The following is an 11,114-nucleotide window of genomic DNA, read 5'->3' on the forward strand; positions in this document are numbered from 1 at the left end:
AAAAATGTAGCATGGTTTTACCAAGTTTTGGAAAATCCAGAAGATTTTCTGTGATTCCATTATATCAAAGATACCTTTTTTTACCTACCCTTTAACACCCTGTTTGTTACATTTCATCCTGTCTGGTCTATTTTTCTCATTCCACTGAGTTTCCTAACAAAATAGAAAGTGGGTGGTAGATGTAGATTTTCAGTTTTGTTCTCCAGTCTGGCTTCCAAGTCATCCTCACAAGAGCGCTTAGATGGAGTTATCACACAGGATTTATTTTCCCACCCTAGACTTGGAAGAGAAATCTTGCAGCAAGACAAAAATGGGAAGGACTTCATAGCTTCCTTTAGGATGTCAAGGAAAGTACTGAGAAGGCAATTGCTCTGGGTTTCCTGGGTCAGTGTCATCATGTGGCAGGATGCAGCGTGGCTAGAGCAGAAGTTTAGTGAATAAGTTTGAAACAGGAAAGGTCTTTACGGGTTGTGGTGTCTTCACTGGAACAAGCAGGTGTGTTCATGGGGCTGCATTCCTGCACCATGTGGTGAGCTTATGTCTTAGAAGGAGGCCAGTGATTCAGGTAGGTGAAGAAATACTTCCTGTGACTTTTTTTAGGCATCTAACTCAAATGTAATGTGAGAAAGAAAAATACTTGTAGAATAGTAAGAAAATGAAGAAGTTTGGGACTGTACTGTTACAGGCAATCATGTCCTCTTCTGATTCTTCCTGCTAATAGATTTTTTCCATGTAAGTAAATCCTAGCATGCCTCAAAGGTAACTGAATGAAAACAAATAGAGACATAAACTATGTTTTACTGGATCACAGACTGAATGTTGGTTTCCATTTCTCTGCCTAAAGATTCATTGAGGAAGCACAACAAAAGCAAGTCGAGTTGTGTCCATTTTCACTGTGGAAAAGCAATAGAGGGAACAAAAGCTGAAGTGAAACATCGCATTGCAGCTGCCACAGAACCACATGGAGAAAAGCACAAGGAGCACACTGTCGAGGCAACGGCTACTTGTGCTCGGAGGAGCAAAAGGCATACTTCTGCTTGTAAGACCGCTAGTGTTGGGGAAAAATTAAGGGATCAAAGTCAGACTTCATCTGGCAACAGGGACCATTGTGAGGGAACAGCTGTGCTGTTCAGCAACATCAGTTGTACTGGTGGAACTGCAAGAAACTCAAAGCAGTGTGAAACTTCTTCCAAAAGCAAAAGGCATCAGCAGAAATCCAGAAATAAAGAGGTAAATGATGAGCGATGTTCACCAGCTGGCTCTAGTCGACCAGGAAGTGCCAAAACAGTGTTTGTAAACACCAGAACTGAGAGCGTGCATGCTGTAGAACAAACTAAGAAAGTGGGAAATAATGAATTAGCAAAAAAGGCCTCCCCTTTATTGTCTGCTGAGGCAGAACCTACCGGAACAGTGCCAAGAAACCCAGCAGCATGTTCTGCTCCTGATGACAGCTTGAACTTGGAAAAAACAGGCATAATTGGATCCAGGAATGCAGATGATCAATTATGTTCTATTGCATGGCAAAGTACAAATATTGAACTAATCCCTTTAGAGATTCGAATGCAGATAATAGAAAAAGAAAGAAAAAGAAAAGAGCTGTTTCGAAAGAAGAACTATGCTGCTACAGTCATACAGAGGACATGGAGAAGGTAAGACTACTGTTTCAGTAGCTAGGGAAGAGTGAGACACAAGTAGATGTAAATTAAATTAGGCTTGTTGGCAATGCACTTTATTTGGTCATTTTGCTTACAACATTACCAGTGCTAAATCAGGAATTTAATAGTCTTTCGCCAAACAAATGGAGGAAGGTTCTAGTCGCCTAGAATTACATTAGTGAGTTCATAAAAAACACAAGGTAAGTGATGTCTTTTAATAATTGGACGAGTTATTAAACTCATATTTCAAGCACTGATATTTCTTTAGAGAGTGCCAATCAACCTGGAGTTCACTGCTGTCGTGTTCATTTGCAAACTTGCACAGGGTGAGGTATAGGGTTTTTCCTGAAAAGTTTTTTTTTAGCCAGATCCTTCACCACCATTTACTGACACACCTGAAATTGTATTCTGACCTGACTTTTAACTGGATAGCCAAACTAGAAGAGGTTTGGAAGCTCAGATGGAGTTCATTGCCAAAACTTGAACCTGACTTGAATAACTTGATTGAGCAGGAACAACTGCTGTACAGAAGAGGCAGATGGGAGGGAGTGAGTTGTCCCAGTGTTTGCTTTCGACAGCATTGTTCTGCTTTCGTGAACGCATGAGGTTCAACCTCAGAAGTACAGTCATTCTTGATGTACGTGCTCCTTAATTAATTTCTTATCAAAATTGACAGGAAGAGTATGGCAGCTGTAGGTGAAGCATGTAGTATGTACATAATTTTTATTTCCTATTTTTTACTGAAATTTTCTTCAGGTTTTATGTGGATGCAGAAAACTAAATTGCTGATTTTTACTAATAACTGATTTGTCCAGGACTCTCACTAGTTTAACACTTTCATAGATGTTTTAATATTCAGTTAAAGAAAAAATAACAAGGATGTTCCTTTGAGAGCTCAACTCTCAACTTATGGTGTAGTTCAGTTGTTCCCCCAATCAAACTGTATCAAAGGGAGCAGCTGGCGGGTGTCTGGGCACATACGAAGGTAGTAACGTCCTCTATACTAGTCCCTGGGAAACCTGCAAGTTTCCTGCAACAGCAGAATCAGGTCTTAATGCCCAACTGCCTGCAGAATAAATGCTGAGTCACTGGTAGACCCTTCTTCTTCTGGGTCATGCTGGAAGCTTTGATTCCTTCGCAGAGAAATTCAGAGGGGCAGTTTCTACCCCTTCCTGTGCCAGCAGCCAAGTACTAGCTGTCTTCCTGGTGCAGGGCAGCATCTGCATCCAAGCCATCTGCCCCAGAATGGAGCAGAGGGGAGCACGCAGCAGCTGGAGCACCAGGGTCTGCTCTTTGTCACCGCATCCAGCTGCAGGAGGCAGCCAGCCCGGGCTGTACAGCCGCAACAGTAACGTGTCCTCTGGGCCTCATCAAGCGAAGGCAAGACCACAAGTGAGGAGAGTTCAGAATATGTTCTACCAGTTCTGAATACTTACTGTACAAGCCTGCTGTTTTGACAAGAAAAGGTGTTTTTCCCAGTTACCACATAGCTCTGAAAAGCTAAAAAGGAGGCACAAGGTTGTGCTGCCTGCTTGCAGTGGTGCTTCCAGGCTTACAAAATCCTGTTTCTTACTTTGCAAGGTGGAGTGTTACCTGTATTCCCTATTGTACAAAACACCAGGGAGCCAAGTATTACTAGTTGCTTGTTTGTTAAATTCTGAGAAACGGTATTTCTCCTGTTGCTTTGTACAGTGAACTTATGAAGTGCAAAGAAGTCTTGTCCTTCTCAGAAAGAGCTGATGCTGCCCATTACTAGGGAAGGGGCACCAGACCACACACCCTGTGGTCCGTGCCAGCAGTCCATTTGTTCCTAAACTGAAATGTGGCCATTTCAACATTTGTGTTGGCTCAGCAAATACATCTGTTTGCTCCAGCTCTTTTACTGATCAGTCTAATATTTCTAAGCATGAGGTTGGATTTGAAGTCCAGTAATATTCCAGGTTATCTCTTCATTGTTGTTGGAGTATAAAAATTATGCTGGCTTTTGCGCATATATTCCCATTCCAGTGAAAAGTTAAAATTTTGGAACATGGTATTTTTAATTCATTTTGGAGCCTCTTTTTTTCTTTTTTTTTTTTTTTTTTTTGTGAAGATTCTGACTTTTTGTACAGTATCGGCTATTTCTGTACTTTTATTATCTTTGTTCTCTGTTTGCTATCCAGGTCTGGGGTCCCTAGTACAGGAAAGACATGGACCTGTTGGAGTGGGTCCAGACGGCCCCAAAAATGATCAGCGGGCTGGAACACCCCTCCTATGAAGAAATACCAAGAGAGTCAGGGTTGTGCAGCCTGGACAAGGGAAGGCTTTGGGAAGACCTTATAGTGGCCTGTCAATATATACAGGAGGCTCAGAAAAAAGACAGACTTTTTACCAAAGCCTGTAGTGACAGAACAAGGGGGAACAGTTTTAAACTGACAGAGGGTAGAGTCAGGTTGGACATAAGGAGGAATTTTTTTATGTGAGGATGGTGAGACACTGGAACAGGTTGCCCAGATTGGTTCTGGCTGCCCCCTCCCTGGCAGTGTTCAAGGCCAGGCTGGACGGGGCTTTGAGCAACCTGGTCTAGTGGAAGGTGTCCCTGCCCATGGCAGGGGGGTGGAACTAGATGGTCTTTAAGATCCCTTCCAACCCAAACCATTCATTCTGTGGTCCTGTGATTTCTGCCATATTCCTCATACCCACACTGAACTGCAAAGCAGCCACTTGTTTTCCCATTGATCCACCACTTCTGCCATCAGCTCGCTCTGCTGTTTCCAAGCACTAAGTAGCTCGGTGCTGGCAGTGTCCTCCTTGGCCTTCTTTTCTAATTTAGATCCCTAATTCTTGTGTCCAGAGCCTTTTAGATACCAAAAGCTAAAGTCAGTCAGGGGTAGGTTAGGAGAGTATATCCATAAGTGATACTATTGCTTCTGAAGGCTATGCTGTTTTCATGTAGCACTGAATTAAAAACTTTACAGAGGAGTAGGCACATGCCATAGCTTTCAGTCAAAGCGTAAAGATGTGTAGTGAGTGCTTCTGCAAATTTCCTCACAAGAACTGGGACCTAAAGCCTTGTGCTCAGCTAATTTACCTGTGTGGAAATATTTGCATTCTATTTAAAGTTTTGACTATCTCAAGATTTTGGATAGATCTTTCTAAACTATCCACCTGCTGAAACAGCGATGGTGTGTTATCTCAGCAAGAAGTGCATGCACTTTACAACACTTTAGAAATTATAGGATTTAAAGATAGTTTAAATTACATTTGTTATTTTAAGAATTAATAAAGAAAAATAAATATATTTGTTCTGTTTGCAAAACTTATAGAACACTAATGAGGATCATAAATTCTGCAAGACTGCAGGAGAGATTAGTTTAGCAGTTCCTCCACTGTCACTTCATTACATCTGCGGACAGTTTACTGTTGCTAAGAGCTATGATGGAGTTCATAAAGTTTGCAGCAATATCATAGTGCATTTGTTTCAGTGAATGTTTTGATGCAGAACACAAAACAGTTTGTTGGGCAGCAATGCTGTGGTGAGGGCACTACACTGTTCCGAAGAGCTGTGCTTCCCTCCTGCCTTCTCTCCCAGGCCCACCGGTTCTGCTGCCTTTTCTGCTTACCTTTCAAGCTCAATATGAGCTGTATTGTCTGTTTTGAAACTCAGATGGATGATGAGAGCTGTGAAATTGAACCAGATTTCCTCCTGCCAATTTCCATGCTATTACCACTGCAATAATACTTATTAAAAAAAAAAAAAAAAGAGTTCTACCTCTTCCTTTGAAGCAGAATTCATATATGATCTCAAAGTATGAGGTAGTGTGGGTATTTTGGGATGTGGATCCCAAGTCAGGTGGTGGCACCTGCTTGTCCAGAAGTCATGGTTAGCGTTTCCAGCTAGCTCACATTAGGCAGCTGTACGTGCTGAATGCTAACATGTCAGTTATTCTGACACTCTCTCTGAAATACTTGATTTCCTGTCCACTGTACACAGAATTACAGTTGTTAAGCAGGTATCTGCTGTGTGGCTGTGGGTCCTACTCAGTCCCATGTTTGTCTTTTGAGTCCAGGCTTGTGCTGGTAAATAGCATGTACTTGTAGACCACAATGAAATTACACATTGTTAATGTATCATTCTACAATAGAAACATGTAGAAGTACATGCTTGAGTTCTGGCATTTCTCTAAATTAGGTTTTAGTACATTTGTCTCACTCTGCAGCTTTTATAGTCATGATTTACTTATGAAAAGTTTATCGAGAGCTATTGTGAGCTACAACACAATGGTACTCAAGTACATTAAACTTGCCTTTCTCAGGAAAATGTTTCAATTCCCAAAGTCCACAAACTTTATAAGTGTAGTCCTCAAAAGTGTATTTTAAGGTGTGTGGCTTGCCAAAGGTTAATTGCTTATCCTGCTCGTTGAGGCTTACAAATCCTGTGTCTGGCTTGCTCTCTCATGGGGGACACTGAGGCCTGTGCCATTCTCCAGGGTCCACAGTTGAGTTGGCAGAAGCTGGAAATAAGTTGGTTGCTGTCACTGTTGTTCTCCTGATGGAATCAGGCTATATTTTTTATATATGCATTGTTTGACCAGCAGTAGTTTTTAAGATTAGAGCTTCTGTAACAATGAATCTGAATACCATTTGCCAGCTTTGTCATTGTGCGTGTACGTTCCACGTTTCTTTTATGTGCAGTAGCTTTGTTGACTTAAGCATTGGGTATTTTGTTAAGGCACCACATCAGATTCATAGCGCATCAAACACGGTCCCATTCTTCTTCTTTCTCACCAGGATCAGAATGATCTGTTACGAGAGAGCTGAATTAAAAAAATGCACACATGCTCTAAAGCTAGCTGCCTACGAATTCTCAGTGCCAGAGCTGCAGAGTTTTCTTGTTGCTAAAAACTACCAGAAGTTCTCTACAAACATGAAATAACAGCTGGGTGCGAAGATGGAGTGCCTGTGAATGGGTCATTTCATGTATCAGCAAAGGCTTCTGGCAGTAATTACCAAATTCCAAGAGAATAGCTTAGTATTCTTTTCTGCTCAAGTATGAAACAGTTCTCCAATTGTTTTTTCTGCAGCGGTATTCACAGAACCCATCCTTAGCTCAAGTTATGTTAGCAAGTCACTGTAACTATGCCCCCCTTCACATTCTCTTCCTCTCTTACCCCGTTGCAAAGTTCTAAGTGATGTGTTATTTAACAAACCTGGATCATTTTTTTCTTCTGTCTCTTAATAGTGCCCCTGTTCTGAATTCATACAGCGCTTTGCAACTTGTAGGCACTGCAGACATTTATCGGTAAAATGCAGTTGCTCCCCACATTCATTACATACTTTAATGAGCTGTGTAACAGTACATGCCTGAATTCTGAAGCTCCACTAAATTAAGATTAAATATGTTTGTCTCACCCAGCAAATTTTACAGAGGTAATTTACTAAGCTTATTGAAAGTTTTAAATTATTGGGGCTGTAACTGAGCATATCATCCCCCTTTGGCATTTTGTTGTGCTCTTACGTACTCATTTTCTGTATGCAGCTGCCAGTTTGTTTGAATTATATAGTGCATTGTCTTATAATATATATTTAAACAATTTGTATCTGGTTGTGTTGTCTTTTGTTTTAATGTAGAACTTGTTGCAGATGGAGCAACAATACAAAATCACCTCTTTCTCCCTCCTTCCTCACTGCCTTTACCAGAGCATCCTTTTCAAGTGCTGGAGGGGATGAAGCTCAATGTGTTTTGGCCTGTTAACAAACACTTATAATTAAATATTTTACCAGTGTTACTCAGTGTTCATTTTTGACAGGTTTGTACTGGAAGATTCAGAATTAATTGCTAGGCCAGTTAATTGACTTGTGAGCGTGAAATGTCAATATCTGATTGAATGCTTATATCTGATTTAAGAAAAAAACCCTACAAACAACTCCTTGTTGGTGGTGCCATTAGCCACCGAAGCGGGAAGAAGGACAGATAATCCACAGTTGCCACTTGGAACAGAGCTGTGACTGCGTGTCAGATCAAAGCAGCCGTGGCAAGGTTGGGTCGGGAGGCAGGGAAGGGAAGGGAAAAAAAGCAAGAACAGATTGCTGAAAACAAGGTGAGTGGAGCATCTTCAGAGAAGGGATAGAAAGCAGCTCAGTTTTCTGTAGAGGAAACGTGCAGCTGAACCCGTAAGAGGTAGATTTGACTCGTCTTTTGCACTGATTGACCGAGAATACAAAGTGGTGAGGCACACAAGAAAATGTGGTGTTATTAAGCTGTGAATATAGTGAAAATGAGAAAACGGTATTGATTATACTGTTATATCATAAATATTTATAGGTTTTGTCTTCTCCAGATTTTCTATATATTACAAAGCAGTTAATAAGCTGACGTTGCAGTACTGTGATACCTGCAATGCCAGATCTTTATTAGCTGTGTGAAATAATGGATGCATCCAGAATTGAACCCAGCTCCTACTTTTTCTTCTGAGCAAACATTTCTCATCCAAATGACTTAGCACATCAGTGGGAGTTCTGTTTTCCCAGTTACTCATGTAATCCACCATGTGAACTGATGCGTGGAAAGCACTGAAGTTAAAACAGGTCACCTAAAACAAGTGCTCTTCTCTTTTCTGCTCTCTAGTTACCAGCTAAGACAGGAGTTGTTTCAGCTTCTTAGTGCTAAGCGGCAGTGCAAAGAAGATGAAGACAAATGGAGACAAGAGACAGCTGCCTTCTTCATTCAAGTTGCTTGGAAGAAACAGCTGAACCATAGCCCTCTGAAATCAGTTCCTTCATGTAAAAATCTGAAATCTATAAACAAAACCAGCTCAGCCATAAAACCCAGCAAGCAGTCCATCCTTAAGCAGATCTATGGTAATTTTGTCCTCACTATACTTTCTTTTAAATACCTACGCTTTTCTTTTTATAAGAATGTTCCCTGTATCTTGGATTCTTCTGTACATTCCTTACCTAGTTTTTAGGGATTACATCTATTTATAAAAATCAGCCCAAATCTCAGGTGTTCTGGATAATTGCGTTTCTGTTTCAGGTTGAAAAAAATACCCACCTCTGTGATTTAAAATGGCGGCTGCTGCTAAAGCTGTTTGAAACACCGCATAGCATTGTGCCAGCACAGGTCTTGAGCAACCAAATAATACTGTTGCCAGAGCTGCTCACATATATCAAAAGAGAATAGAGCAGTTAGACTGGGGATAGATTATCAGTGCACAGTGGCTATCTGGATCGGGCTTTAATTTTTTTAAGCGTTGTTTTAAACTTTTTGGGGGTTGTATTGTTTTTTAAATATTTCCATTTGAAGAATATGATCTTGTTCCATGTTAATAACTTTCTTGTTTGAAGACAGCTGGTCTTTATTGAAAGAGCAGGATCATCCTTTCTGATAACACCACACTGCTTTGCACTGTGCCTGAATGTGCACGGCGCAAAGGAATGTGTCTTGAAGAAAGGGTAGAGGAAAAACTGAGTTCCTTCACAGTGTGGATCAATGATGGAGTAAGGATGTGCTAACTATATGTACTCTACCAGGTGATAAGTCACTTCTATCATGGCTCTGTGGTTTAGATAGCCAAAAATGATTAAATAAATAAATAAAAAGAGCTAATAATTTTACTTTCCTTCTTTTTTGTAGCAACTGCAAGATGTATTTTAACTTCAGTTAAAAGTTCAGTTGTGGTTGTCACGATTTTCTGTCATATAGAACCTCTCATGAGTTTCCTCATCATAAATGAAAAAAAATTTAGGATAAAATAATGCTGTGGCCTACTTACTTAAATAGTTTATGGCTATACATAGCCACATCTTTATGGGAATAAACAGCTGTTCATATTGTTTGTTAAAGGACGTTCTCAGGAAGGCAGAGCATATCAGCCAGCAAGACCTACTTCTAAGCTGAAACTTTCGGATGTGCAGCTGGTCTCAGGTAGGACACATACATTTTAAGAATACTTTGATGTTTATTTATATATTAAATCAGTTTCGTCTTCTTAGAAAAAAAAAAAAAAAATCTGCTCAAGAACTGGGATCTTATCTCAAAACACGTTAACTACTACCAAACTGTTGTGACTGCACACTTGCTCTTTCAATACTTTTGGACTTATTTGAGCACTGCACTTTTATCCTTACGTTGAAACACTGATATGAACACCTATTTTCATTGGGCTGTTACTAGGATAAACCTTAATATAATGGACTTGTACAGTGATAAACCAGATAACAATCAGTTGTGGTTAAAATTACTTACAGATGCTCATACTTCAGTTCAGCAGCAAATACTTACTAGTCCTATAGAACTAAAGCGAGCAGATTCCTACGTATGCCAAGAATTTACACACCTGTGTGTTAAAAATACATGGTTTGGTGCACAGACAAAAACATGAAAATCCAGTTACTCATCTAAAATGGCATAAGGGGATTCCTGCACTGTGCACAGAGCCTTAATAATTTCCTAGAATTTTACTTGCAGTAAGTTTTAAGGCTCTTAATGAAACCATGCATTTATTTATGGCTGACTCAGAAGCCATGTAGTCTCTACCAGGTCTTCCTTGGGAAAGTCTAGTTCTGTTTGCAGCTGAAATTTTACATGTGGAACTGGTATTGGGGCAGTAGGGTTGGCACGATCAGGACTGTCAAGCTGTGCAGGCAGGCAGAGGGGCTACACGGCATCACACAGAATAACATCAAGGAACAAGGATTGTAAAAGTATTATCCAAGTCATTAAATGCTGGAACTTCTATGCGTGTGGCTTTATTTGACAGCTTAAAAATGAACTTAAAGAGTACATGGTCATTTTTCCTACTGCTTCTTTACTAAATGGCGCTTTCTAAGACTTTTTTAACTGTGTTACAGACTTACTCAGGGATGGGAGCTAATGCTAACATTAGCCCTTCACCATGTGGAGATTTACTAACCTGTGGCACATTTGGTCTTCATGGTTGTATCACATGTAGTTCAGAGTCAGGCCACAGCTAGACAGCAACAAAGCAACTGCTTCAAGGAGACAGTAGTTCAGGTAATTTGCAAAGGGAAGTAAAATACATTTTCCAACTAGTTTAACAAAACTGAAGTCAAAGGAAATGTGACAGTAGACCTGTCCTGGGGTTTGTTAGCACTGTAGGTGAGTTTCTGCCTCACCAACAGAGGCTTTTTTCTTCCACTGTTTGAAAACTGTTTTAAAGAGGCCTGACCAGACAGGTGTTTGATTGCCACCTCTTCATGCAGACGTTAATCTAAATTTTAAAAGAGCTTTAGCAAATAATGCTTCTTTTCGTTTAACTTTTCAGGACAACAGATCTCCCTGTCTTCTGAAATAAAAAGGCTTTCTTTTGAGGTTTCAGTGTCCTTCGCTTTCATAACTTGGTGACGAATAGGATAGTGATAGGAACTCTGCCCAGTTCCTTTAGAACACTACCTACTTTTATTCACCTAATAGGAGCTCAGGGAACTTTAGCCCTTACTTAAAGACAATAACATGTT

At 40.3% G+C, this 11,114-nt stretch overlaps 1 protein-coding gene across 4 annotated transcripts in view; it reads left to right on the top strand.

Annotated features, from left to right (window-relative positions):
• INVS (inversin) overlaps positions 1-11,114 on the top strand; it is a 98,911-nt gene that overhangs the window by 85,522 nt on the left and 2,275 nt on the right. For all 4 annotated transcript variants that reach the window (XM_074899347.1, XM_074899348.1, XM_074899349.1 and 1 more), the window contains 3 exons: positions 845-1,649; positions 8,263-8,495; positions 9,481-9,561. In XM_074899347.1, coding sequence (XP_074755448.1) covers positions 845-1,649; positions 8,263-8,495; positions 9,481-9,561 — 1,119 coding nt within the window. The remainder of the gene's footprint in view (positions 1-844; positions 1,650-8,262; positions 8,496-9,480; positions 9,562-11,114) is intronic.

This window comes from Athene noctua, chromosome 2, assembly GCF_965140245.1.
Source record: "Athene noctua chromosome 2, bAthNoc1.hap1.1, whole genome shotgun sequence".
Taxonomy (NCBI): Eukaryota; Metazoa; Chordata; class Aves; order Strigiformes; family Strigidae; genus Athene; species Athene noctua.